This window comes from Peromyscus leucopus, chromosome 6, assembly GCF_004664715.2.
Source record: "Peromyscus leucopus breed LL Stock chromosome 6, UCI_PerLeu_2.1, whole genome shotgun sequence".
Classification (NCBI taxonomy): domain Eukaryota; kingdom Metazoa; phylum Chordata; class Mammalia; order Rodentia; family Cricetidae; genus Peromyscus; species Peromyscus leucopus.
The window spans coordinates 43,106,003-43,130,817 of NC_051068.1; the positions used below are offsets into that span (position 1 = coordinate 43,106,003).

Consider the following 24,815-nt stretch of genomic DNA (forward strand, 5'->3'; position numbering starts at 1 on the left):
GCCTGTCATAACCAACTACCACAAGTTCAGTAGCTGCAGCAGGAAAAGTTTATTTCCTCTCAGTTCTGCAGATTTTAAGTCTGAGATCAAAGTGACAGCAAGCTTGGCCCCTTCTGAGGACTTTGCCCTGGGCTCACAGATGATCCTCTGCTCTGTGTCTTCACATGTCTGAGCCTGGTCCTTAGTCTAAGGACATGTGTCACACTGGGTTAGTGCTCACCTTTGCAGCCTTATTGTACTTCAGTTATGTCTTTACAGACTGTCTCCAAATACAGTCACATTCTGATATACTGGGGAGAGGCCAGGGTTTCAATACATGAAGTTTGGGTGAGGCGCTCCAGCCCATAACTATAATCTATACCTGTATCTACAGTTCTATCTATATACCATCTATGTAAATGTATCTATATGCAGGTCTGTATGTGTATTTAAGCCTGAAATTCTCGTAGTGGGGATTCCTCTCAATCCTGTTGTGTGACAGCGCAAAGACACACATTCCAAGTCTCCAGCTTCATTACCATGTAGCCTGTGAGCAAACTTATTAGGAGCGGGCATTCTTCAGCTAACAGTTACCTAATTTCCAGGCTCCTGAGACTGACTGCTCCTCCGTCAATGCTGGGAAGAGTGAGGATGTCTGGGGAGACCACGGGGCTGCTGGTTGCCTGTCAGAATGCCTGTGTGGTATCAGAGATGAAAGGCTCACTGTGAACAGCAAGAAAGAGGCTTGCACTGTGAGCATCCTCTAGCCTCTGGTCTTTGATTCTCTACGTGGCGTGTCCCAAAGGCTGGGACACTGGACTGACTACACACGAGAGGGGCAGAAGGGAATGTGGGGCTGTCATTCCCTCCTTCTCAGTACACAGGCTGTGCTTCAAAGTGGATGCCCAGGAGCTTACCCGGGAAATGGCAGCTCCCTCTTCCTTATTTCTTCATCTCTCTCAGTTATTTATAGGGAGGGCCTGCCAAAGACCAAGCCCTCTGTGTGGTCCTATGGGGATCAAAGGTGACTCAGAGGTGTTCTGCCTTGTATGTCTTATTCAGATAACCTCTTCCCTCTTCTGGGCTAGCCCGTGCTTTCTGGCCTTTCTCTGTTAGTTCTTTGACAAAGCTGAGCACCACACTGATTAACAAGCCCTGGCCTCTTTTTCTTTCAAAGTTTCCAGTCCTCCCCGTAAAACTGGCAGCACCCTCAGTTGAGCCCCTGCTCACCCCCTGCGCCCCCTCCCTCACAGCCAGTGACCTAGTTGAAGCCCAGGTTCCTGACCCTCCCAGCCTGGTGGTTATCACCTCACTCAATCGCTCCCAAGCTGCTTTGGTGGTGGTGGTTCCCCGCCCCCTTTTCTAAAAGCTGTTCCTTTTGATTCCTCCCACTTCTTCCTCTTTTCATTTTGACTGCTTTCCTGATTCACGTTGATCATCTCCGATGAGCTGGCTTAGTGTGCAAAAATAAAGGTTCCTATGATCTGCTTCCTCTCTGCCCACTGTTTATTCCAAAGAATAAATACATCCCCCCTCCCCCCCAGTATTCCTGCCTGGCATACAAGGGTGCAAAGAAAAGGTCCCCACTTAACCCTTCAGCCTCACTCATCCTAAATTTTCTTCCCATTAACCAGCACATTTATTTTCTAAGGCAAAGAGTGAAAAAAAAAATAGTGCGGAGGGTCAAGGATGCAATTCCATAATGTGGCTTAAATCTTATCTTCGGGTTCAAAGATGTTAAGATTAATGTCTTGAATAGATCTCAATGCAAGCACAGAGTCTCCTTGAAAATTTTATTTGTACAATTTCATTTGATTGGATAGAAGTGATCAGACCAACTGTTTTATTTGTATTTTAATCAACACAGGCAGAGTGTGTATCATCCCTGAATGTGCCAGTCCAGAGGTGACTGCTTCCCTCCACTCCTGCCAATCAAATCAGAGCCATTGTTCCTGCCACATGGGAGTCTCAAACCTTTAGGAAGACTAACTGAGTTTCCATGTGCTTCTTGAAACCCCAGACATTGTCATATTTCTGTCTCAGTAGCGGAGTCAGATGCCAATAGGGACTCCACTGAGATGTGGGTAATGGATCAGAATGTTCTCTAGGATCCAGAAATCTATCCCTGCTCCACCCTGGTGTGCTTAGCATGGGTATTACTCCAGTGGACATGTAGAATGTGGTTTCCAATATAGTTAGTCTCTGAAGACTGAATGCTTTGTCCTTTCCACCCAGATTGCCTATTCCTTGACAACAGAGACAGGGCTTCATAATTTCCCTCCATATTGATCTCCATTGCCAAGTACAGAGATGCTATTCATAAACAGTGTTTGCTGTTTTCCCTTGCTTGACAGTGAGGTCTGTTTAGAAATATGCTTTTGTGGAAGCCATCATTTAAATAAATCCACGGGAAGGGTTATTTCTCACGTACTTCAAATGGAGAGATGAATTCTCAACCAACTGATAATTTGGTCTGAGCACATTTCTTGAGCAGTTGCTCTGGATGGGACAGACAGATAAGATCCACATCTCATGTGGGTTCAGGCTCAGCTCATGGGACTTCTTGCTGCCCATCCCTGTGGCCAGGGCAGTATACATGGCTCCAGCTACCCTCTTGAATCTTCTGGGCAGTGATACAGCTTCCTGCCGCATCCCAGAAGTCCCTACTCTGGTGTTTTAAATAGATTTGCAGTAAGTTAGGAGACTTGACTCCACATCGACTGCACTGTGGCTTTTCAGGAAACTTTGAACTTATCTGCATAAGAACTAACGTGCAGAGGAGAAATGAGCCCTTATGAGGCTAATAGCAGAATTCCAAGCTGTGTTCCTGCGAGCCAGACAGTATTCACGTGTTAATCACTGGCATGTTACTGTGAGGAGCACCCCACTCAGCCTTCTCCAGTTCCAACTCGTGTGCTGCAGCAAGATTTGGTGGCACCTAGGCAGAGCCCCCTGACGAGCAGTCCTCCCAGTCCAGCCCCAGTAAGGAGTGGTCACGGTGATCTTTCCTTCCCATTGCACACAAAGGCAAGGCGCTCCTTAAAGGGACCTTCCAGCTCCTCCATGCAGTCTCCAACCCGAGTAAGTGCCGGCTCAGAAGCCCCAGCTTTCGCCTGAGGATGAGTGGGGAGGGGTCTTAGGACGCCTCCACCTCCGCATCCTCCAAAACCGGAGAGTGAGGCAGCTGACTGGCAGAGTGGATAGAGACCACGGGTCCGCGGGGCCCCCGCTTGCTGTTAGCTGCTTCTTGGGATGCTCCTCTCCAGTTGAGCCTCCTGCCTGTGATCCAGAGGGTGCTGGCGGGCGCATCTTGCGGTATGCCTGCGTTGCTTTGAGCCAGCGCCCAGAAGCCAGCCCTCCGCATTCAGGCACCTCGGACAGGCTCCAGGCAGGGCTGTGTGCAGTCACCATGAACGCTCAGCTCTAGGCTTCTGCACCAGCCTCCTGACCACATGGATCTGGCTGTTTAATCAGCCGAGATCGCAGCCTGGGAAGATTGGGAAGGCTGATCCGCGCTCCAGCTGCTGAGACAACTTCCAGCTTGGCTGTTTACTTCTTTGGGTCCCAGGGACGCTGTCCTGCACCTCAGCTTCTCCTGCCACTCTGTGGGCTCTGAAGTCAGCTGCCGGGACTCCTCTGAAGGCATCCAGGAAGCGGGGGCAAGAGGGGTTAAAAGACAGCAGAAATCCCTCAACTGCTCACCCTCTGCCGACCGCCTGTGCTGTGGGGTTCTGAGAGGACCTTGCGCTGTCCTGGGAAGCAATGCAAGTCTCCATAGCCTGCACAGAGCACAATTTGAAGAGTCGAAATGGTGAGGACCGACTTCTGAGCAAGCAGAGCTCCACCGCCCCCAATGTGGTGAACGCAGCCCGGGCCAAATTCCGCACTGTCGCTATCATTGCTCGCAGCCTGGGGACCTTCACCCCTCAGCATCACATTTCTCTCAAAGAGTCCACCGCGAAGCAGACTGGCATGAAATATAGGTATGGATGAGAGGTCTCTCTGCCCGGGGTTTTCCTGTTCTTTGCAAGTGGAGTCAGGCAGTTCTTCCGTTTTGAAGTGACTTAACTCAGTGCTGTTTTGCTTAATTTAGAATTCTCAGGTGTTTGCTTTTAAATTAGCCTTTTGTGGGGGGAGGAGAGGTGAAAAAGCCCAAGGTGGTGTGCAAGCATGCGTGCGATGTTTAAGATGTGGCCCATTTTGTATATCCTAAGTGTTATGAACAATTAAGACCTAAATGAATTCCAGACCGTAGAGAAAAGACAGGAACTGGAAACTCCTCTGTCAGGAGAGTTTGTCTGGAGCAGAAGTGTGTGTCCTGCCTGATGCACAGACAGGAGATTCTGGGCTCATCCTATCAGAACAGTTTTCCACCCCACACTGCACCCTCAGCTTTGAGAGACCACGGTAACATGCTAAGTACAGGTTTTAAGGAAGGTCTGCGGTAGGAAGAAACACCTATAATCATAAATTAGAGTGAGGACTGCTGTATTTACATCGAAATTACTGCCTGAGATGAATGAAGCAGGAATGTTGTGAGATATGGAGGGTCGGTTTTTCAAGGCTCCTAGATACCTTGCATTTCTATTTCCTGTATCACCAGGAACTCATTGTTTTCACAGACGAAAATCTCCCTGTAGTAAAAACAATACACCATGTCCTGATGTGATTTCTGCCACCTCACTGTGTTTGTTTTGCGCCAGTCCTCTGGACATCAGTTCTGGAGCACTGCTGTGCTTCCAGTTTCCAACTGAGGCTACAAAGGGGCGAAGCTACGGCACATCCCCCAAGTCCTTGGCTACTCTCGTTGCAGATGAAACTGATCATTGTTTACTTTATCTCTCTCTCATTTGCTAGAGGCCAGATTTTAGGATAAGGCGAACTCCGTACAATTAAAATACTGCGTATGTAAGACTGTGTTTTCTGTGTGAAGTAAGCATTTAAACTTCTCTATAAAAGTTGCCCTTGGTGAAAGTTTATCTGCAGAGTTAAGGGAACCCTTCCATGGCAAGAGCAAATCTTGTTCTGATGTTTCCAAGTCACTGAGAAGGACAAGCTTTGAGTGGGGATGGGAGGAAGCTACCCGTAGCTGAAGCTCTGGGTCACAACTGCAGGATGAGGACAAGCCATAAAGCACCTGACTGTGGCCCATTCCTCTGAAGTGTCCATATCATGAGCCCTCTGCTTTCCCCTGCGTTCCGAATGCTCAGGGGACCCCACAAAGACGTCCCCAAATGAGACGGCAGTCTCTGGGGCTCTGGCATTTTCAGTGCAGCCGCTGTGGCACGCACGCAGCCTTGGTCCTATGCACAGTGGGTGCTACTGAGCCAGCGTTGAAACTGATGCCACCTGGACAGAGCCCAAGAACAAGGCACTCCAGGTTGAGGGGTCTCCAGGTGTGGTCTGCGGTGTTTGGCAGAACAATAAACGGTCTTCCTGTAAGGCAAAAATTAAAAAGCCATGCCCCTACTGTGTGGCCACAGGAAGCTGTGCGTTGTGTTGCAGGTGTTGGTCATGGAACAGTTTTATCTTCCTGGGTTTGGAGTCAGGAGCTCCATTAAGGTTTTGCTGTCAACAGAGTTGAACTCAGATTGGACTGTAACGGTCTCACTCCCAGTATTGGCAGCATGCACACAGTGTCTTTCATGGCTTGCAGCTAAGCACAGCTCTTCACCGACAGTCGTCTGGGTTCTTCAGCACTCTTGAGTTTGTGGTAACTAAACAAAATGCCCCCTTTCCGGTCCTCTTCTCATTCAGAACCGCTCCGTCTATGACAGGTGGTTTATGTGTGTGTGAATCTGACTTCCCTCCTTCAAACTCTACTCCGAGTGACATTTTTGAGAAAGATTATGAGATAATGTCATATGCATGCCAAGCTTTCTTAGGTTATGGAGGAGTAGGGCAATTACTGTTTCCCCAAAATAGTAGGAATATTTTTATTCCTGAATTATGTTTTTGTTACATTGTTTCATCTAGAATACAATGCAAGTACATGGAGTGGTTGTTAAGAATCGATAGTGAATGATTTTGTACAAAAGGGAAGGTGACTGGTTTGTCTGGAGAATCACCTGTGAAACCAGGACCGTAAGTTAGTGATTAATTGTGATCAGAACGATATTCTTATTCTTGAAGATGGTTTCCATGTTAGAGCTTTGAAAACAATCCAAGAAGCTTGTTCATAGTTTTCCTCGGAAATTTTGTGTAGTGAAGCATTCATCTAGCCAATAATAACTTATTGCACACCTATTCTATACAAGAACCGGGTATTTAAACGCTGAAGCCAAACAAGACTTAGGAACAAGCTTCAAGTTGGGCAAAGGCCCCATCCAAAGGAAACCCAGCAGGTAGATGTTGGAGTTTTCTGCTGTGACACACTCTCGTAGGGCTACACACTAGGGTGCTGTTTCTGTCTGTTCTGAGGCTGTGGACTCTGCTTTCACCCTGTATCAAGTGATTTCATCTCGGGGCATGTAACTGCCCAGATCTCTCATGCACTTCACAGTCCCACCCTTTCAGGTTCAGTCTTGCTGTAGGGCGCCGGTGCTCCCTGCCGGGTTAGGGCCTGCTCATGACCTTGAAGAGTAAGTGGGCTTCCTTCTGCTTCTACAATGGCTGTGACTTTAAAGTCTCAATTCTTAGCCTAGGAATATCAACCATAGGTCAAAAGCTCATGAAACCGGGGACTCAGAAACAATGGATATATTTGTACAAATCTAAATTTTGCAATGTAATTAGATTCTCACCACCACCGTGTAAGAATCTTCTATCAAACTGGATATTTTTTTCAAGGCTTACTATGGAAAAAATAATCTACTAGAACACACTGCTGTTCAAATGTTGCTGTTATCAGAAGAACAAGACTCTTCCTAATGTTTCCTCCTGGGCTATCTGTATCTAAGACTGTTCTAGGCTTTCGTAATGCATGATAGTTACTTTGTTTTAGTTTTCTATGTTTCTGGTCTGCATTCACCACTGCACAATAGCTGGGTGGAAACTGCAAGCATATAATATGATGGCTCTCCAAAGGGCAGACTACCCACACAGGTGAACTTTTCATCCTCCCCACCACCCCCCGGAGCTAATTAATACATTAGAAGTTAAACCAGGTTTCTTTACTGGCTTTTCTGTTTTAGGGGAACTTTTTAGAATGCTGCAGCTGTTAATGTTTGACATGGTTTGGGCCTTCTGTCACTATATAAAAACGTATTTGTATTTATCAACCCCCTCTTCTTGTTCTGAAATTATTTAGCTCTATAATTTAAGTATTGCTAAACTCAATTTTATTAAGAAAAATGTATTTGAACCATGACAATATGACCTTGTGCTGTGTCGTTATATAAAGCATGCTTTTCAGTTAGTGAGTGTGGAGCTGGCCATAGGCTTTACAATACTTTAAAGTTAACATTACATATCTGAGAAGTAATCTTTAAATCCCATTTAAAAACTTCAAATTTTCCTGTTTTTAGCAAGCTGCATTTTACCATTAAACTTATAAAAATAATTATAGTGTGCAGGAATTTTTTTTAAGCATGCAAGCAATTTCCATGGCCCACTAAATGTCCAGTGGCAGCATAATGATACCATGGTTTCAAAACTTGAGAACTGATTTGTAAAGAGAATTGACTCAGATTTCACCAATCATGCGTGTGTTCATTTGGATGTGTCTACGTGGTTTCACCAGAGTAAAGAATCGTAGCATTTTCCCAGTCACGAGGCCTCCTCGTACTGTTCCTTTAAAGCCACATCTGTCTGTCCCTCTCTAGTTACTAGTACTCAGTTGTCACCAATCTGTGACATATCTGTAATTTCATTCTTTTAAGAATATTATGTAATTGGAAACATACAAAATGTTATCTTTTAGGAATGGCCTTTCTTTCCCCTTGGAGACTTTTTCTCAGAGAAGTGGGGAGAGAGAATTTTGTAGCCACAGAGGGGATCAGATTTCTGCATCATGGAAATGTAGAGGAGGACATCAAGACATAGTGGACATCAGTAATGGGGGATCCACCAAGGAGTTGTGAAGCAGTGTCTGCTCTCAGTTCAATTAAGTAACAATTACGCCTGGCAGTTGTTCTTCCAAGATCTAAGAGTTTAGGTCTGAAATAAGAGTATGTGTGTTGGATTTCATAACACTCTTGATCTTAGCAAAATCAGAACTGCACAGAAAAGACACAGACCCTATCCCAGATGCTCTTCTGTGCCACTCCTCAGAGTCGCGTCTTTAAAGCACACATTGCATCCATGTCCCTGTACCTTCTGCATCTTTAAAGCACACATTGCATCCTCTGCATCTTTAAAGCACACATTGCATCCATGTCCCTGTACCTTCTGCATCTTTAAAGCACACATTGCATCCATGGCCCTGTACCTCCCACAAATAGTGGGTGGATTTTTAAATCAAAGCAATTCAAAGAAAAGATCAATCTTATCAACTGATTACATAAAAGGCACAGTGTGTGTGTGTGTGTGTGTGTGTGTGTGTGTGTGTGTGTGTGTGTGTTCGTTCATGTGGGGAAAGTGGTGGGAGGAAAGGGTGGGCTGAAAAGATATAAGGGAAGAGCCAGATCTGTAGTTATGTTTCAGATGGAAATATTTGACTTTAGTCCAGAGAAGGGAATAGCCTGGTTATTTAAAATGCCAAATTTTTAATTAGAAAAAATTTGGTGAATGCCATTATGATTTGCACTGACGCCCATGGGTGTGGGCTTTCCTCTCTGCCTCAAAGCCAAATGGTGAGAATGGAGAGGTGGAGGAAACTTCCTAAAAAGTAGTCGCTGAGTCAGTCTCAGAGAGTTTATTCCACCTCTGCAAGGCAGCAGTCAGGAGTCTGGCGTCCATGGGATGGTGAGAAGCTGGTGGGAGGGAAAGGGGGACCACAGGATGTTGTCAGCAAATGTTGTCCCAGTTCCATGGCTCTGAGAGTGTGGGGGTGGGCATGGGGACTGTGTATCTGTGTGCTGCTGCCCAGGACTGAGCACAAGTGTATGGGCAGGAACTGATCCACAGTTTCCAGAACCATCTCACTTCCTTCCATAGTCTTGGATGTGGTTGCTCCACATGGAGCCTTGTGTCTCCAGTTCACTGGATAACTCTCCTTCAAAGTGTCATCATATTAAAGAAACTTTTCTGTTTTTCATTTCTTCTAACTTGTCAATTCATGGTAATTTGGATAAATGTTCTGAGAGGAGAAAAGGATCTCATCAGATTCAAAAGAAAAAATCAAACTCCCAGGTTTCACTTTGATTTTTCAAACTCACTTCATCAAATTAACCATCCTTCTTTGATAGATTAATAAATGGGTAATATGAGATTTGGGCAAAGAAATTCAATCAAAACAGAGGAGACTTGGCTTCATTGAGTATGTCTTGAAACTACTGAAAAGCGAGAAAAATACCTTAACGAGAATAATAGAATTCATAAACATTGGTTCATTGGTGTCCATGAAGAATTCCAAAGCTGGGTCAGCAAGATGATCTAATCCAAGCCTGACAACTGAGTTCACCTAGTACCCACAGTAGAGGGAGAGAACTGATTCTTGGAAATATCTTCTCTCACCTCCTCACATTTATAAGTAAATACTTTAGAGACTTTCAAAGCCATTGAGACAAATACTAATTAGACACAATAAAGAAATTATTTAATATCAGAAGCTATCATGTTTCTTATATAAGAAATACTTTTGTCAACAATTTTCCACTCTCCAGAATTAGAAATAGAATGCTGAGGCCAATTTATGGTGAATGTGAATATACATCTGATAATTTCAATATTGAGAGCTATTATTATAGTATGACTTAAGGGGCATTGATTTGTCAAGGGGCATTGCTAAGGGTGCCTCAGAGACCAGCTTGAGGAGTGACATTGCTTTATACAAAACACCACTTCCTCAGTCAGAGTTACCCAGGAAATCAAGGGGGCGATCAAGGCCAAACTCAAGCCTCCTGACTCCAAGAACAGGGAGGCTTGGTCCATTTTTCAGCATGAGAACGAAGTAAAGGATCTCACAGGGTCTCCACAGCAACTCTACGATGTTGCATGTCCTAAAGCCAGACATAAAGTGAACTCCAGATGATAGTGTGCATACTATTACGGTATCTAAAGTACTGATGCCTCAGAAAGAGATTCACCAACCCATGGGCAGGTGAACAGATGGGACCACACATCAGTGCTAGGCAGAAGTACTCATCTGGCCTCTGGAGACAGACACCTTCTGTGCTATTCGAGACTGCTTTAAAAAAACTTGGGCCCTGAAAATGAGAATTAAAATACATTTAAACATCTTCACAGGTTAATCTTCTGGTACCCAGATTGGAAACCAAACCAGAAGCCCAGCAGTAATTTTTATTTGTTGGAATCGACAGCCAGAGAGGACTTGCATGGGCCATCTGGTCCAGCCCTCGTGAGAAATCTGTCCTGCTTTTCCAATTTGCTCCATGCAGCAACTACTTATAAGGCCTTTGAAGAAATCTTGTGTAATCTCCTTTCACAGCAGCCATGAAAAGTTTGGCTTGTCATCTTAAGAACCAGAATCATTCATTAAGCTTTTAAGTCCTGGGAGGTGAGGGGTGAGTACTTTTTGTCTCTCTTGTCTGGACCCCGCAGTCAGATCATGGAGGAAAACGAAGACAAAAGGCTGAGGGGTAAGAAAACAAGGGATTCTCACAGAGGTGCACAGAGGATTAACCTCCTGTAGACAGCTGGGAAGAGGGACTTTTCCATTTTGGTCCTTGCACCTGCTCAGGTGTCCTGAGTGTTCTACTATTGGACCATCCAGGAGCCGGTATACTTCATGGTTACACAACAGCCCTGCTGACAATGTACTCAGCTCTTTAATGCTGCACTGGAATCTTCTCTGTCTCTTCTCCACTGAAAGGGAAATGAGCTAGCAGTAATTTCCTGCCTCATGAGGGTTCCGGTACTTGAAAACCATTACCACAACTCAGCCTCCTAATTTCCGGAATGGTTCTAGCCTTTCCCATTCCTCCTAGATTTCATTTTATAATTCCCAACTGTGATTGCATCTCTGGTTTAAACTTTTCCCATGATGATTACCTCCCCTTTACGTCATTCAGTGTTGGATACATCTGGACCTGGCATCACAAGATTACCCGATCCAGAAACTTCTCTGGAACTTTGCTTTCATTTCTTGACCAGGGTTATTATTTGAAAGAGGAGAAAATGGTATTTTAGCTAGTATTTGAAAATGTAGTATGGAGCACTCAGAAATACTCTAACTTTCTAGCCTAATGGGATCTAATTGTGCTCTGACTAACTGAAGACTTTATGAGATCATGAACTCTAAAGGTTATGGTGCCCATTGAAGTTTCTCAGAAAAAAGAAATAGGAAGGGGTTTCATACTGAAATTTCAATGACAGTTGAGTATCTAGATAGAAAAACTAAGTTTGTAATATGATTATTTTACTTTCTTAGGTATTCTACAGAGAGCATACTTTAGCCAAGTAGCTATAAAGGCAGCCACATATGAATAGTGTTAATCATCAAGAAAATGTTGCTATATTGGCAATTAGCGTCTCTCAGGACTATGTCGCAGAAGGGACTCAACCCTCTGTGATGAGCTAGCATCTACTGGAAAGCCCGTGTGGTTTCTCTGAGCTCTGTTGTAAGAAAGGCTCCTGTGAAGCACATTATGGTAAGAACCCAGTCTTTTTTTTTACTTAATTTCCATTTTAAACCAGGTTTTTCATGTTCTTGGATTTTTTTTTATTTTAATATCTGTTTACTGAGGCTACAACAAGCTCATTATAAAAGTCGACTGCAGAAGTAGCCTGGCTTTAATGAATGCTGCTTCCCCCTTGTCTCAAGAACCAGTGTCCCTCTGGGGCCTTTCATGCAACCAGACCTCCTGACCCACAAATACTCCATTTCCCAGCCGTGTATGCACAGGCATTTCTTTGTACTAGTGTCTGTATTTACTTACAAAACTGGTAGTGCTCAGGAGAAATCTTAGTGGTCTTATTCCGGAGGGCCTCCGTTGTGACGCAAAATATATTTGTTCCATTTTAAAGAGGAAAAAAATAAACTATTATGAGATCCAAATACAGTGAGGGAGTTGAGGAATGTGTATCCAACCACATAGCTAGTCACTCAAAAATTTCATGGATCATTACGTTTTGCCTCTATTCAAATACAATTTTTCTGGAAGTAGTCCCCCTGAAAATCAGAAGGCCCAATCTATTCATGAAGTCTCAGGATAACTCCTTAAACAAAAAAGCAGGTGAACATTGTCTAGACATTTGATTTTGTGTCAGATATTTCCTGAAAGCTTCAGTGGAACCTTCTCTGGTCCTGTTTTAGAACAACAGATGAATTAAAGAGACATACAAGGGCCTTTAAGCAAAGCTAGAGCCACTGAGATGGCACAGAGGGTAAATGTACTTAACATCGTGCCCGATGGCCTGTGTTTGATCCCCAGGACCCACATGGTGACAGGAAAGGAAAGACAGAAGTCATCTTCCAACCTCCTCAAGTCCACTGTGTTGCATACACACACACACACATAAATACACACACACACACACACACACACACACACACACAGGAATGCATGCATACACATGCACACCAAACAAATCGATGCTTAAAAAAGCAAATTGAAATTTCATGCATATAAGTTTTCTATTGCAATAAGTTACCACAAATCTAGTGCTTTGAAACACCATGTATGTTTTCTTTCACATGGAAGTGAGAAATCCAAACACAAAAGTCAGCAGGGCTGTGTTCCTTCTGCAAGCTTCAGTGCAGAGACCATTCCCCTCCCTCCTCTGTCTTCTAGAAGTCACCTTCATCCCTTGGCCTGTGAATCCTACCTCTCTCTTCAAGCATATCACTCCAACTTCTGCTTCTTTCTTTACATCTTTTTCTAACTCTGACCCTCTTCACTCTTATAAGAATTTCTCTGGTACCAACAGGCCAATCTTGGCAACCCAGCTTAACCTTCCCATCTCAAGACCTCTCACTTCGTTTTGCCTATAAAGTCCCTTTATCAGAGAGGGAAATAGATTCACAGGCTCGGTGACTAGGGCAGAGATGTTCTTCACAGCCCATCATCATACAGCCTGCCTCATAACGTGTGAACACGTTTGTCAGAGAACAGGGCTAAAGGGACCCTGTGGGAACGAGAACCATTTCCCAATCACATTCTCTGGAGTGACTTGTTGAAGGGAGGCAAGACAGCAAACTAGCAATGAGATCATTTAAGTTCCAGAGTGAAGGGGAAATTCAGCCTGAGTCAGAAATTAAAACCCCCATTTATACTGTGTAAACCTGGTATGATAAAGTTTAGTTTGGGCCTTGATAATTACCATTGGGGCATCTGTTGCTGGAATTTGGTGCACCTCCTTTATTCCCTCACTAAAATCGAGGCAGCATTAACAGAAAAAACAATATGATAGCCATAAAGATCAAGCTGAATCAAACCATCATTAGAATGTTCCAAGCCCAGGAAATGCCTGCCCATCTCCTGGATGTAATCAACGATGCATGATATTCTAACTCATTCTTAGCACTTGGGGTCCTGGAAATGCATAACAGCTGTCACTCTTCCTCCTGATGACATGCATCCGTGGGGCCCTGTGCACTTAGGGTCCTAGGAATGCATAACAACAGTGACTCTCCTGATGCACGAATCCACAGGGCTCTGTGCACCTCATGTAACGGAACCACCTCACCCCCTCACCCTTCCATTATACCCATGCTGCTCCCGCTTCATTAGCACTGTCAGAGCCATGCTGTGGAGGAGGGAAGGAGTTTCTTGCCAGGATGTGAAAATCTTCTTCTGAGCCTTTATATTATTCATTTAAAGGCACTAGGTTATTTTATTTTCATCACAAAGGAGCTTTTCTTCTTATTAATCAAACCCTGACATATTCTGACAGAAATTTTCTGATGTCTTAAGCCTGACGTAGTTTCCTCTGTGAAGTTCTGCCTTACAGGCCATCCTAGTTAGCTTTGATTGTCAATTTGACACAGGCTAGAGTTATCTAAGGAGCCTCATTTGAGAAATTGCCCAGATCAGGTTAGCCTATGGGAATGTCTGTGAGAGACTGTCTTGGTTGTTAATTGATAAGGGTTTGGGGGGGGCACCCCATTATGTGTTTCACCTGGACAAATGATCTAAACGCTAGCTAACACCTGCCTGGGAACGAACCAGAGACTAAGCAGCAAGCAACATTCCTGCATGGTTTCTGCTTGAGGGTCTTGCTTTGGATTCTGGCCTTGACTTTCTCCTGGGATAGACTGTGACCTGGAAGTGTAAGATGAAGTAAACTCTTTCCTCCACAAGCTCCTGTTGGTCAGGGTGTTGTATCATAGCAATAGAATGAAACTAGAACATTCATCCACAGAGGTAGTTCTTGATTCTTTCCATCACCTTCAAGAGACCAGTTAGTAGCCTATCACTATCTGGAATAATAGGGTTTGAAGATCAGACTCTTGGTGCCAAACCACTTAAGTTTCCATCTCTTCTCTTGGAACAGGACGAAAAAGTACCAGATTGCCTCTTGCTTGGCGAGAAATATTAGTGGACCACAAATCCAAATGAGATAAGAGGCAAACTTAGAAATTAGAGGAATGGAGAGCTAAAATTGAAGCTTGTTTTAGAAGTTAGTCTCTCGTAACCAAATAACACAAGGCCTGAATAAAGGAGAAATGAGCAAAATGACTCCTTAGGGTCCTGCTGCTGATCAATTGTGCTGCCGCCCTGCAAACCAGAACTAGAAGGCAAAGCGTGGGTTAGAATGTAATCACGGCAGAAGTCATTCTAAAATAGAAATTGATGAGCTTTGCCATAAAGTCCTTCTCATGGCTACATAACTACACATTTTTAGCCTGTTAGAAGTTTCTCTATCAGGGCAGAAAGGCAATATATTTAGAGTACAAAAGATACCTGGGGTCCCCGAGGATAGAAGAGGGAGTAAGAAGACCTACTCTTGATGTATTCTAAATTATTATCAACAGAATCTGTTGTCTAACCAAAAATATATTCCTTATGCTTAATAGGACTAAAATTATGTTGATTACTGTTGACAGTAGAAAGGAAAAACAAAGGAACTGGAGATGCATGCTCACCCCACTAATGAATCAGCCTGATTGTAAGTCGTTGGTGGCCACTAGGGAAGCAAATGTGGTGAGTTCAGTAAGCATCCTTCAGTCTCATTCCTTAGCAGGAAAGCAGTACTGTCCCGTGGTGATATTGCTAATCACAGTATTTGGTCTTATTTTAACAATTAGTTTTAGAAATATAAACATTCAAAAGTGGTCATCTATAATTTTGCTGGTTGATTATTCCTGCTCAGCCTCCCAGCTGGGTCTACCCTTGTTTTGAGATGGAAATACCTCAGCAACAGGATTTTCTGGTTATTACACTATATAAATAACACTTGGCAAACACAATTTTACTTTATGCTGATTGCCTTGTGTAAACATTTAAGTCAAAGATTCGAACAAATTTAATTAGTGTTATCATCTGGCCTGAGAAAAGCCTGAAAGGTGTCTTCAGTAGACTTATGTCCATCATTAATCATGGGAAACAGGGAAAACTCCAGAACTAAGTGACACACTGTCATCTGCAGCATTGGGCTTTTGCTTTCACGGCTCAGTTCAGGCTTCTTCTGGCTTATACTGTCTCTCAGACTGACTAGCACATATGCTTATGTGGGTGACTTCAGATATCTAACAGTGGCACATAGCATTTCCAGACAGGGGTTTGTTTTCCCCCACTGGTGTGAGGCAGTGGACTATCTAGCTGCTCAATGTTGGCATCTCTACAATACCCACGAGGCAAGATGGAGGCAGGACCAGAGGTCACAGTGATGCAGAGAACGTGTGATGAAGATTTCAGAGCTAATTCCAAAAGCCACAGGCTGATGGAAGGATCAGTCACTGTGTGGGGATTTTGTGTGTTTGTTTTTATTTCTGTCAGCTCAGGCTATTATTCCCAAGAAAGAAATAAGTGCATCTTCAAATTGTCACAGTCAGATTTACACTTCACTCATAAGGATAACATTTTTGAGTGGTTTTGATAATTATTCATCATATATACATATATATATATATGTATATATATATATATTCCACTATGAAGATCAAATGTATATATGTGTGCACATGAATTTAACACATTTCTGTGTGGCAGAAAGGGTTAATGGTTTGGTGAGAGCATGTTGCAGAAGAGAACCATTGTACCTATTTAATCAGTTTTGTCTTTGATAACAGGGCCTTAAAGTGGATCTAGCAACACCTCTTCGGGGTTTTGGGTTGTTTTGAAGATTGCATGAAACAATACATGGAAAGTAGCAATAATTATCTACTATAATTATCTACTAGAATAGAATACAAGCCCCCTGGCTTCCAACTGTCCTGTGCTGACACTAAAGAATACAAATGTCCTCCAAAAAACATTTGCTGTCCATTCCTTCTTGTTCCGAAAGAGAGAGTGCAGTAATGTGTAGGGTCCTGAGGGAATGATTGTGCACAGACTGCTAGAGCCTTTGTTGTTGGTCTTCTGCTAAGAATAGGCATTCATAAAATAGAGTTATCAATTAATCCTTTACAAATCAGGGTAATAAAAGCAAAGTGGTTTACCAAGCTGTATCCCCTGAGCAATGACACATTGAGTCACAGAGAATCAGCTGACGAACTATACTTTGGGCACATTGTATATTTTGATAAACAAGGATTATAGGTTTGTAGTTACTAACTCTTGAATGTGATATCAAAATTCTAAAACTCACTTTGTTACAATGCACTGTTAGTGTTGATCAGAACCCTACATTCAACGGAACTGACTGAAGCTTCTGTGTGCACACCTAGCCACTCTGTCCTTCTCTCAATGACTTCAGCTTCCTGGGAGACTGAGTTCCTGCCAGTCCCTGAGGCCACTTGAGATCCCAGTTCCAGGTCCACTAGTTCCAGCCCCTAGGGATCTGCATTTTCTTCTAAGATGAATCTAAGGAAAGGATCTGGTTGAGTTACTCTGAAACTGGTAAGGTGACACCATTCAGAGTCACCAGTGCAAGACGTTTCAAGCAAGTAGTATGATTCCTATGTTTTTTTGTTTTGTTTTGTTTTTATTTTTCCAAACACCTAAGCTTAGTGTGGAGTGAGATTTGAGAGACATTTTACACACAGGTCACACTGAGATTCTACCTTTTGGAGGTCTAGCAAAGAACCTGTGAGTCCTGTAAGCCATGCTTTCTGAAGCCCTCAGCCCTCTGTACAATCCCAGAGAGCATGGTCCTGGGCTAGGAGAGAGACTGGCTCCCAAGCTATGAGTTCTCATCCTCTCCCAACATCTATGAATACCCTCTGTGGTTTTTCAAATCAGCAGCATTAAGAAAGAGCTCCTCTGTGGTCCTTGGTGCTTGGGAACATATGACCCAGGACTTTGGCCCAACTCTAGCAACATTATGAAGGAAGGAGCTGCAAGTGAACCAATATTATCTGAAAGTTAAATTTCCTTTGAGCTTGGAAGAAGGGGGAGGGGGTCCCTTGGATTAAAATTAGCATAATTCATGCAACAACAACAAAAAAAGTGTTAGCAGCTGTACTGCTTTCAATACCTGAGATTCTTAGCCCAGGATTCTCTCTTTGCATGCACTTTGCAAGATGGGGAAGGAGAACTAGACTGAGAATCCAGGCATCATTTCAAGATGGGAAACCAGCCAAGCAGTACAACGACATATGTTTCGTAGTACAGAGACAAGTCTCCACGCTTAGCCATGCAAAGACTACTGATTTGATTTCAGAACAGAAGTTATTTTTATGAAAATAGGGAGCTTCTCTTATTTGGATTTTTTTTTTTTTTTTGTCATTTCATTTTTGTTCTTCCACTGCCACAGGATTAGAAACTATTTTCTTGGTAACAAGTCTCCTCTAACCAGTACATATTTTTTTCCTCAGAAGATGAAGTGTTGTCTTCACTTAGAACATGGGAGAATTTTATTAAAATTAAAGTTGAGTTTGTAGTGTGGAGTTGACCCTAAATAGGAAATGAAGGCTCAGTATTGGTTCTGGAGCCTTTATCTCAGCTCTGAGAAAGAGAAACCAAGGTGGCTCCGTTCATCTCTGGGCCAAAGAAAGCACAATTATGTGAATGGGAAGCCACTGATGGACAGCACCAAACCAGAATCTCAGGCTTAATTCCAATCACCGTGTAGCGGGAGGCAGAGGGCAGACTATGTTCTTGCTGTGAGAACTCCTTTTCTACTTTCTTGTGGTTGTTCCAAATAGAGTAGGAATTCTGCAGAGTAGAATATAAATTCCTGACTACTAAGGCCAGTGGGTTCAAAAGAGCTGATTCATTAACAAATCTTCCTAGGGCACTAGCTCTGTGCCAGGTACTGTTCTGGATACTGATGATAAGGCAGTGAACAAAAACAGAGCCTTTGCCTTTGAAAGCTTAGAAATTAGAATAGGGAGAGAGAAAATCAAGCAAGTAAGTGCTTAGCATATCAGGAGGCATCACTTGTTATGAAGATAAATGGTGCGGAAGATAGAAGGTCATAGAAGAAGCACAGAAGATGTACAGAAATGTTTTAAACAATAGTTTTTACTTACTCTTTGAAATTCCACACATGTATACAATGTATCTTGATTGTATCCCAGCTCATCCCTTCCAGTTATTCCTAGAACTCCCCCAATACAACTCTTTCCCAAGTCCATGTCATCCTTTAAGTTTTTTTTTAATTTTTACTATTTTTAAGCCACTAAATTTAGTTAGTATTGTCCATATTTTATGGCTGTGGGGTCACCCACCAGGGAGCAGACAACCTACCAGTGACTACTACCCAAAGAAAATTGACTCCTCCCCCACTCCAGTATCCATCATCTGCCAGTAACTTCTTAGTGAAGGATGCAGCCATGGTAGATCATCTCCCATCCAGGCTGGAATTTTTAACTGGCTTGATTGTGTGCATGCCTTGTGCAGGTAACCACCACTAAAGTTAGTTCATGTTACAACAGCTATATCATGTCCAGAAGATGGCCTTTCACAACATCCCCAGCGTCATCCAGTTTTTACACTCTTTCTACCCACTCTTCCAATGCTCCTAGGGTCTTGGTGGGAGGTGAGTTGATACAGATATCTCAGTCACTTATTCTCAGCCTTTGAGCAGTTATTAATGTCTGCCTTAACTGTTGCATACTTCAGAAAGAAATATCTATGGCCAAAATTGAAAGAAGCCCCAGTCTGTATGTATAAGCACAAATGTTTAGTAGGAAGTTTGACAATGTGACTATTTCACAAAAACAATGACAGTAGATCTCCCCCCACCCCAGGATCTATGACCTCCTTAACCATGGGTTTTAACCATGTTTACAGTGCTAGACTGTAATTCCTTCCTATGGGGCAGGCCTCAAATCTCATCAAGAGAATGATTGGTTACCTCTATAACTAATCTTGCTATTATTGCCCCATATGAGTGTGTTTTGCCTCATAGGTCAATAACGTAACATGTAGAAGCCAGCACTGTATAAGACCATTGATGTCTTTTCTATCCAAGTAGCCTGCATAACACCTTCCAGCACTATGAAAGCTAGCCATCAGGAGAGAGTTTATCAATTCAAGATTGATTTCTCTGTGCCCCATAACCAAAATGCGTAATGTTATAGCAACAGGATCTTACCATCTACTGGGAAACCAAGAGCAATAGCAATATAATTTTTTTGGAGAGGATGCTTCTGGGGCCTTCCTGATCAATAACTCATATATAGGTAGCCCACACTTAGCACTGAGAATTTCATTTAATAACCCATGTCTTCTGGGAACAGCATTGTTCATCCACTCGGGATACAAACTCCTTTTTAATTATATTTTTATTAACGTACAAACTAGTGAGTCTTCATAAAACTTCAAACATCCTTGATTTTGGTTAACCTGCCCTCTACCCCCTCTCTTCCCCTATCTCTCTGCCCCTCACCCTACCCCCACTTATACCTTTAGCTCCAGGATCTCCCCTGTTCTCTCATAACATGGTTCTATCATCCTTTCTTATTATAATTGTTACTTGTATTGTAAGATCATACATTCCCATACAGTTTTTTCATAAAAATTTTGGCTAACTCTTCCCCTCTTCCCTTGTTTCTCCATCTCTACCATTCCACCAGTCAGACCTTCCTGTCCCCAATATTCTCTCTAGACTTCCATTTTACTTATCTCCTACTGCCCCCTTTCCTTAATGCATCCACTACCACAGACCCTATTCTGGTTTCCTGGCTCCACTTGTACTCCAGATAAAAACACACAAAAGATTCAAAGCTAGAATCTACATTGCTGTGGCTGTCTTTCTGTATGTTGTGAAAATGTGTTGCTATGATTGATTAATAAATAAAACACTGATTGGCCAGTAGCCAGGCAGGAAGTATAGTATGGGTGGTATAAGCAGAGAGGAGAATTCTGGGAAGTGGAAGTCTGAGTCAGGAGACATGGCAAAATGCTACCAGCCGCCACTGGCATGAGAAGTATAATGTAAAGTACCAGTAAGGCACAAACCATGTGGCAACTTATAGATTAATAGAAATGGGCTAATTTAAGATGTAAGACCTAGCTAGCAAGAAACCTGCCACAGCCATACAGTTTATAAGTAATATAAGTCTCGTTGTGTTTACTTGGATCTGAGTGGAACTGGAAAAAACTCCAGCTACACTACATTTGAGAGGGAACATATGGTGCTTATTTTTCAGGGCCTGTATGACCTCAGTCAGTATAATTTTTTTCCCCATTTCTATCCATTTACCTGCACATATCATGTTTTTATGTTCCTTTACAGCAAGGTAGTAGTCCAGTATGTATATGTACCACATTTTCATGATTCATTTATCAGTTTATAGACATCTATGATGATTCCATTTCCTATATGTTGTAAATAGATCAGCAATAACCATGGATAGAAGAGTATCTCTGCAGGATTATATAAAGTCCTTTGAGTATATTCCCAGGAGTGGCTTTATTTCTAGTTTTCTGAGATTGCTCCAGACTTATTTCCAAAGTACCTGCATCTATTTATACTTCCACCAACAATGTGAAAGTGTTCTCTTTGCTACATACTTGCCAGAATTTCTTATCATTTTAATTCCTGACTAAGGCCATTTCGACTGGGGTGAAATGGAATCTTAAAATAGTTTTAAGCTGCATTTGCCTAATGGCTAAGGATGTTGAACACCTTTTTAAGTATTTATTTGGCCATATCTTCTCGTGAGAACTTTCTTTTATATTCCAGAGCCTATTTTTAATTTGATTGTTTTCTTGATGTTGTTTTTTTTTTAAGTTATTTATATACTCCACACACTAGTTAGATGTACAACTGACAAATATTGGGAACATTTTTTGAATAATATTCAACCACAGATTAGAAGAAATTGAATGAGTAAACTCTTGAACATCTGGAAGAAGATACGTTCAGGCAGAGGAAACAGAGAGTGCAAATGTCCCCGTGAGTTCACTGTGTCCAAAGAATAGTTAGGTATAAACTGACACTGGAATGGGCCAAGCATGGGGAGAGAAGCCAAAAGCCACATCATGGTCCCTGGGTCCATCATGACAACAATGGATTTCAATATGGATGAAACAGAGCCATTGTACAGTCTAGGGCTGAGCAGCAGTGTGTTCTAACAGGTTACGCAGACCATTTGAGTTTCTTGGTGGATGGTACCAGTGCAAGTCAAGAGACTAGTCAGAGAGACATTGTAGTCATGGTCATGAGGATGAGGTGGCTTGAACTGCAAGGATAGGTGGAAGTGGTGAGAAATGGCAGAGAAGCCCATCATGCTGGCACTGGATTTCCCTTAGATATTCCGATCTGGGTTGTCCATTAGGACAGTTGGCTTTGAGCCTGGAGCCAGAGCACCACTTATATTCACTAATGCTGAACAAGCCTTTCACCAGTAAAATGGTAGGTGATGATAATGTCTCTTGTATGGGTTGCTAAAAGTAAAGTACTGAATTTGACATTTTTGATTTATCAATTTAAAGTTAGAAAGCATCTGATGGGTGTAGTTGGAAGGTTTCTCCAATCCTGTCAGGCCCCCACAGTTCCATGGCCTGCTTATAAAATAATTCCTCAGAAGCTTATATTAATTATAACTGCTCGGCCAATAGCTCAAGCTTATTGCTGACTAGCTCTTACACTTAAACTAACCCATAATTCTTATTTATGTTTAGCCATGTGGCTTGTTAACTTTTCTCAGTTCTACCTTGTCATCTTGCTTCCTCTGTGTCTGGCTGGCAATTCCTGACTCAGCCCTTCCTCTTCCCAGAATCCTCCTAGTTTGCTCACCCTGCCTATACTTCCTGCCTGGCTACTGGACAATCAGTGTTTCATTAAACCAGTGTACAAAAGCATTATCCCACAACAGATGGGTAGGCTAGGGAGATTGCTCCCTGCTTAAGCCCTGGCCACACAAATGTGAGACTGGGTCAAGAGCCTCAGAAACCCACATAAATGCCAGGTCTGTGTGGCTACTCATCTGGAATTCCAGCCTCAGAAGACAGAGATGGGGATCGCTAGAGTCAGTTGCTAACAAGACTAATATCAGCTAGCTCTGGGTTTGACTGGGAGACCCTGCCTCAATAAATAAGGTAAAAGAGCAATTGAAGATGATTCCTGATATCAACCTTGGGCTTCCATGCTTACATATACCTGTGCATGTGCACCTACATACATGTGCACATATATACATGCAAAGAACATGAATACACATATGTACCACATATACACATGCATGTGAAACATGAGAGTAAAAGACTTCTTATGGGTCAATGTCTGGGGTTTTTGTGGGTAAAGTCCTTTGTTCTGAGCAACTATAGTTAAGTGAATGGTAATGTTTTCAACTGATAGAATATTAACATTTATGATCTATGGACAATTGGAATTAAAAAATTGACATATACTGAGTATTTATTAACATAATCATTGACTTTCACTTAAAGTCATTTTTTTCTTTTACTTGAGAGTTTATTGTTTTTCCTCTTGTAAAAACAACAGCAATCCTTATGAATTTCAAAACTAGTAATAAAAACTTAATCAAAACATTTATTAGGAATTGATACTTTTATTTTTGCCTTATCTAATTCTTCCTGTATCTATCCTGTAAAAAAATAAATCAACTCTGTGTGTGTGTGTGTGTGTGTGTGTTATGCAACATGTATATAAGAATATACATATATGCATGGGTGTGTATAAGCACATGTATGTGTGTGACAAGTGTGTGTTGAAGCCAGAGGTTGAAGTAAGGTGTTTTCCTCAGTTTCCCTCCATTTTATTTACTGAAGCAGCATCTCTCTGAACTCAGAGCTCATGATTTGGCTAGTCTGGACAGCCAGCTTGCCCCAGAAGTGCCCTGTCTCCAACTGTTACCACTGGGATTGCAGATAGCCTACCACACTCACTCTGGGCATCCAAACTTCAGTCCTCACACTATTGTGGAAAGTATTTTATTGACTGAGTTATTTCCTCAGCTCCAAAATCAGCTTTCCAACATAAAAAAAAGCCTGACATGTAATTGTATAGATATTTATTTCCCTGACAAAAGAAATCTGAATTTCAAGTCAGGATCATTTCAGCTTTTGACAGTCACAACCAAGCATTTTGCAGGTGCAGCCCTGTGCAGCAAAGCAAGGGTGCCTCTTTCCTAACCACAGAAGCTTACCACTCCCTCATTATGTAGCAGCAGCTAGCACAGATTGCCAGAGCAAAGAGGTCCATGCACTCTCCTTGTGTCACACATAAGTAAAAAAAATCTAGTTCTTATCTGTTGTGTGCACAGCGTCATGGTAGGGTTGCCATTTGGAGACACTGTATGATATAAAATTGATTCCTCCATTGCTAACTTAAATTATTAAATGGGTTCTTTCCCTCCACACCAGAGCCAAGAGGACCTCTAAGAGCATGACATATAAACTTGCTATAATGTTCTACCATCTTCAAGGTCAGAGATGGTGATAGGATGTCATTTTGAAAGTTTTGAAGTACATACTTAAACATAACAGACTGTGGAGGCCAGCTCATCCAATCCTGTGGCCAGCATCAGTGAAATAGAAGCTAGATTTTCTAGGCTTACAAAAAGTTTTCCTACTGTTAGCAAACATCCTTTTGAGCAAACCTATTGTCAAGAGTGCCCAGTCAATGAAAGCAGAAGTCTGGGGTTTCACAATTCTAGAAACTAAAGAGAAAACTGGGTGCTTAATGTCACGTTTCCTATTGTTCTGACAACTGCCTAAGTACCTAACTTATCCCAGAGAGGGCCACAGCAATGCCAGTCTCGATTACCATGCCTGTAAATCTCCCTTCCCAAGTTAATATAGAAGGCTTAGTGAAAAGTATGTTTTCTATGGAGTGCAGTGGTCTTTCTCCTCTGGTAACGTTACCAGGAGTAAGTGTGATGTGACATGTTATCTCAGGGTCTGTAGACTTGACTCATGAAGCATTCATCCCCTGAGAACTGTTAACCATCATCTACCTTCTTAGGTCTAAGAAATCAAGCCAGATCAGCAGTTAGGACCTGGACAGGGAAACAAAACAAAACAAAAAAAAAAAAAACCTGGACCTTCCTACCAGCAGAGCAGAAAAGAGATTTTTTTTTTTCTGTTTCTCTTTTTTAATTGGACCAACACTAGAAAAAAAAATGTGCAAAGAAAAGGGAGGCTGAGTCTCAGGTCCAGAAGATGTTCCCCTTCCCCTGCTCTTCCAGTCTAACAGTGTGGACTAGTAGAGCCTACTGTGGGCGGAGAGGGGAGCTATGAATTAAATATGAGGTTGATGTTTTAAAGAGAGCATAGCTGAGTCTTAGAAAGTGTTTTAAGAATGAAGAAATTCAGCAC

General features: G+C 42.5%; 1 protein-coding gene across 3 annotated transcripts in view; it reads left to right on the forward strand.

Annotated features, from left to right (window-relative positions):
• Window positions 1–24,815, forward strand: part of Kcnab1 (potassium voltage-gated channel subfamily A member regulatory beta subunit 1) — a 381,896-nt gene that overhangs the window by 131,459 nt on the left and 225,622 nt on the right. The window contains exon 1 of one of the 3 annotated variants that reach the window (XM_028888657.2): window positions 2,823–3,962. The exons of the other annotated variants lie outside the window; for them this stretch is intronic. Within the exon in view, the coding sequence (XP_028744490.1) occupies window positions 3,742–3,962 (221 nt within the window). The 5' untranslated portion in view covers window positions 2,823–3,741. Of the gene's footprint in view, window positions 1–2,822; window positions 3,963–24,815 lie in introns of those variants that run through there. 3 annotated transcript variants of the gene reach the window in all.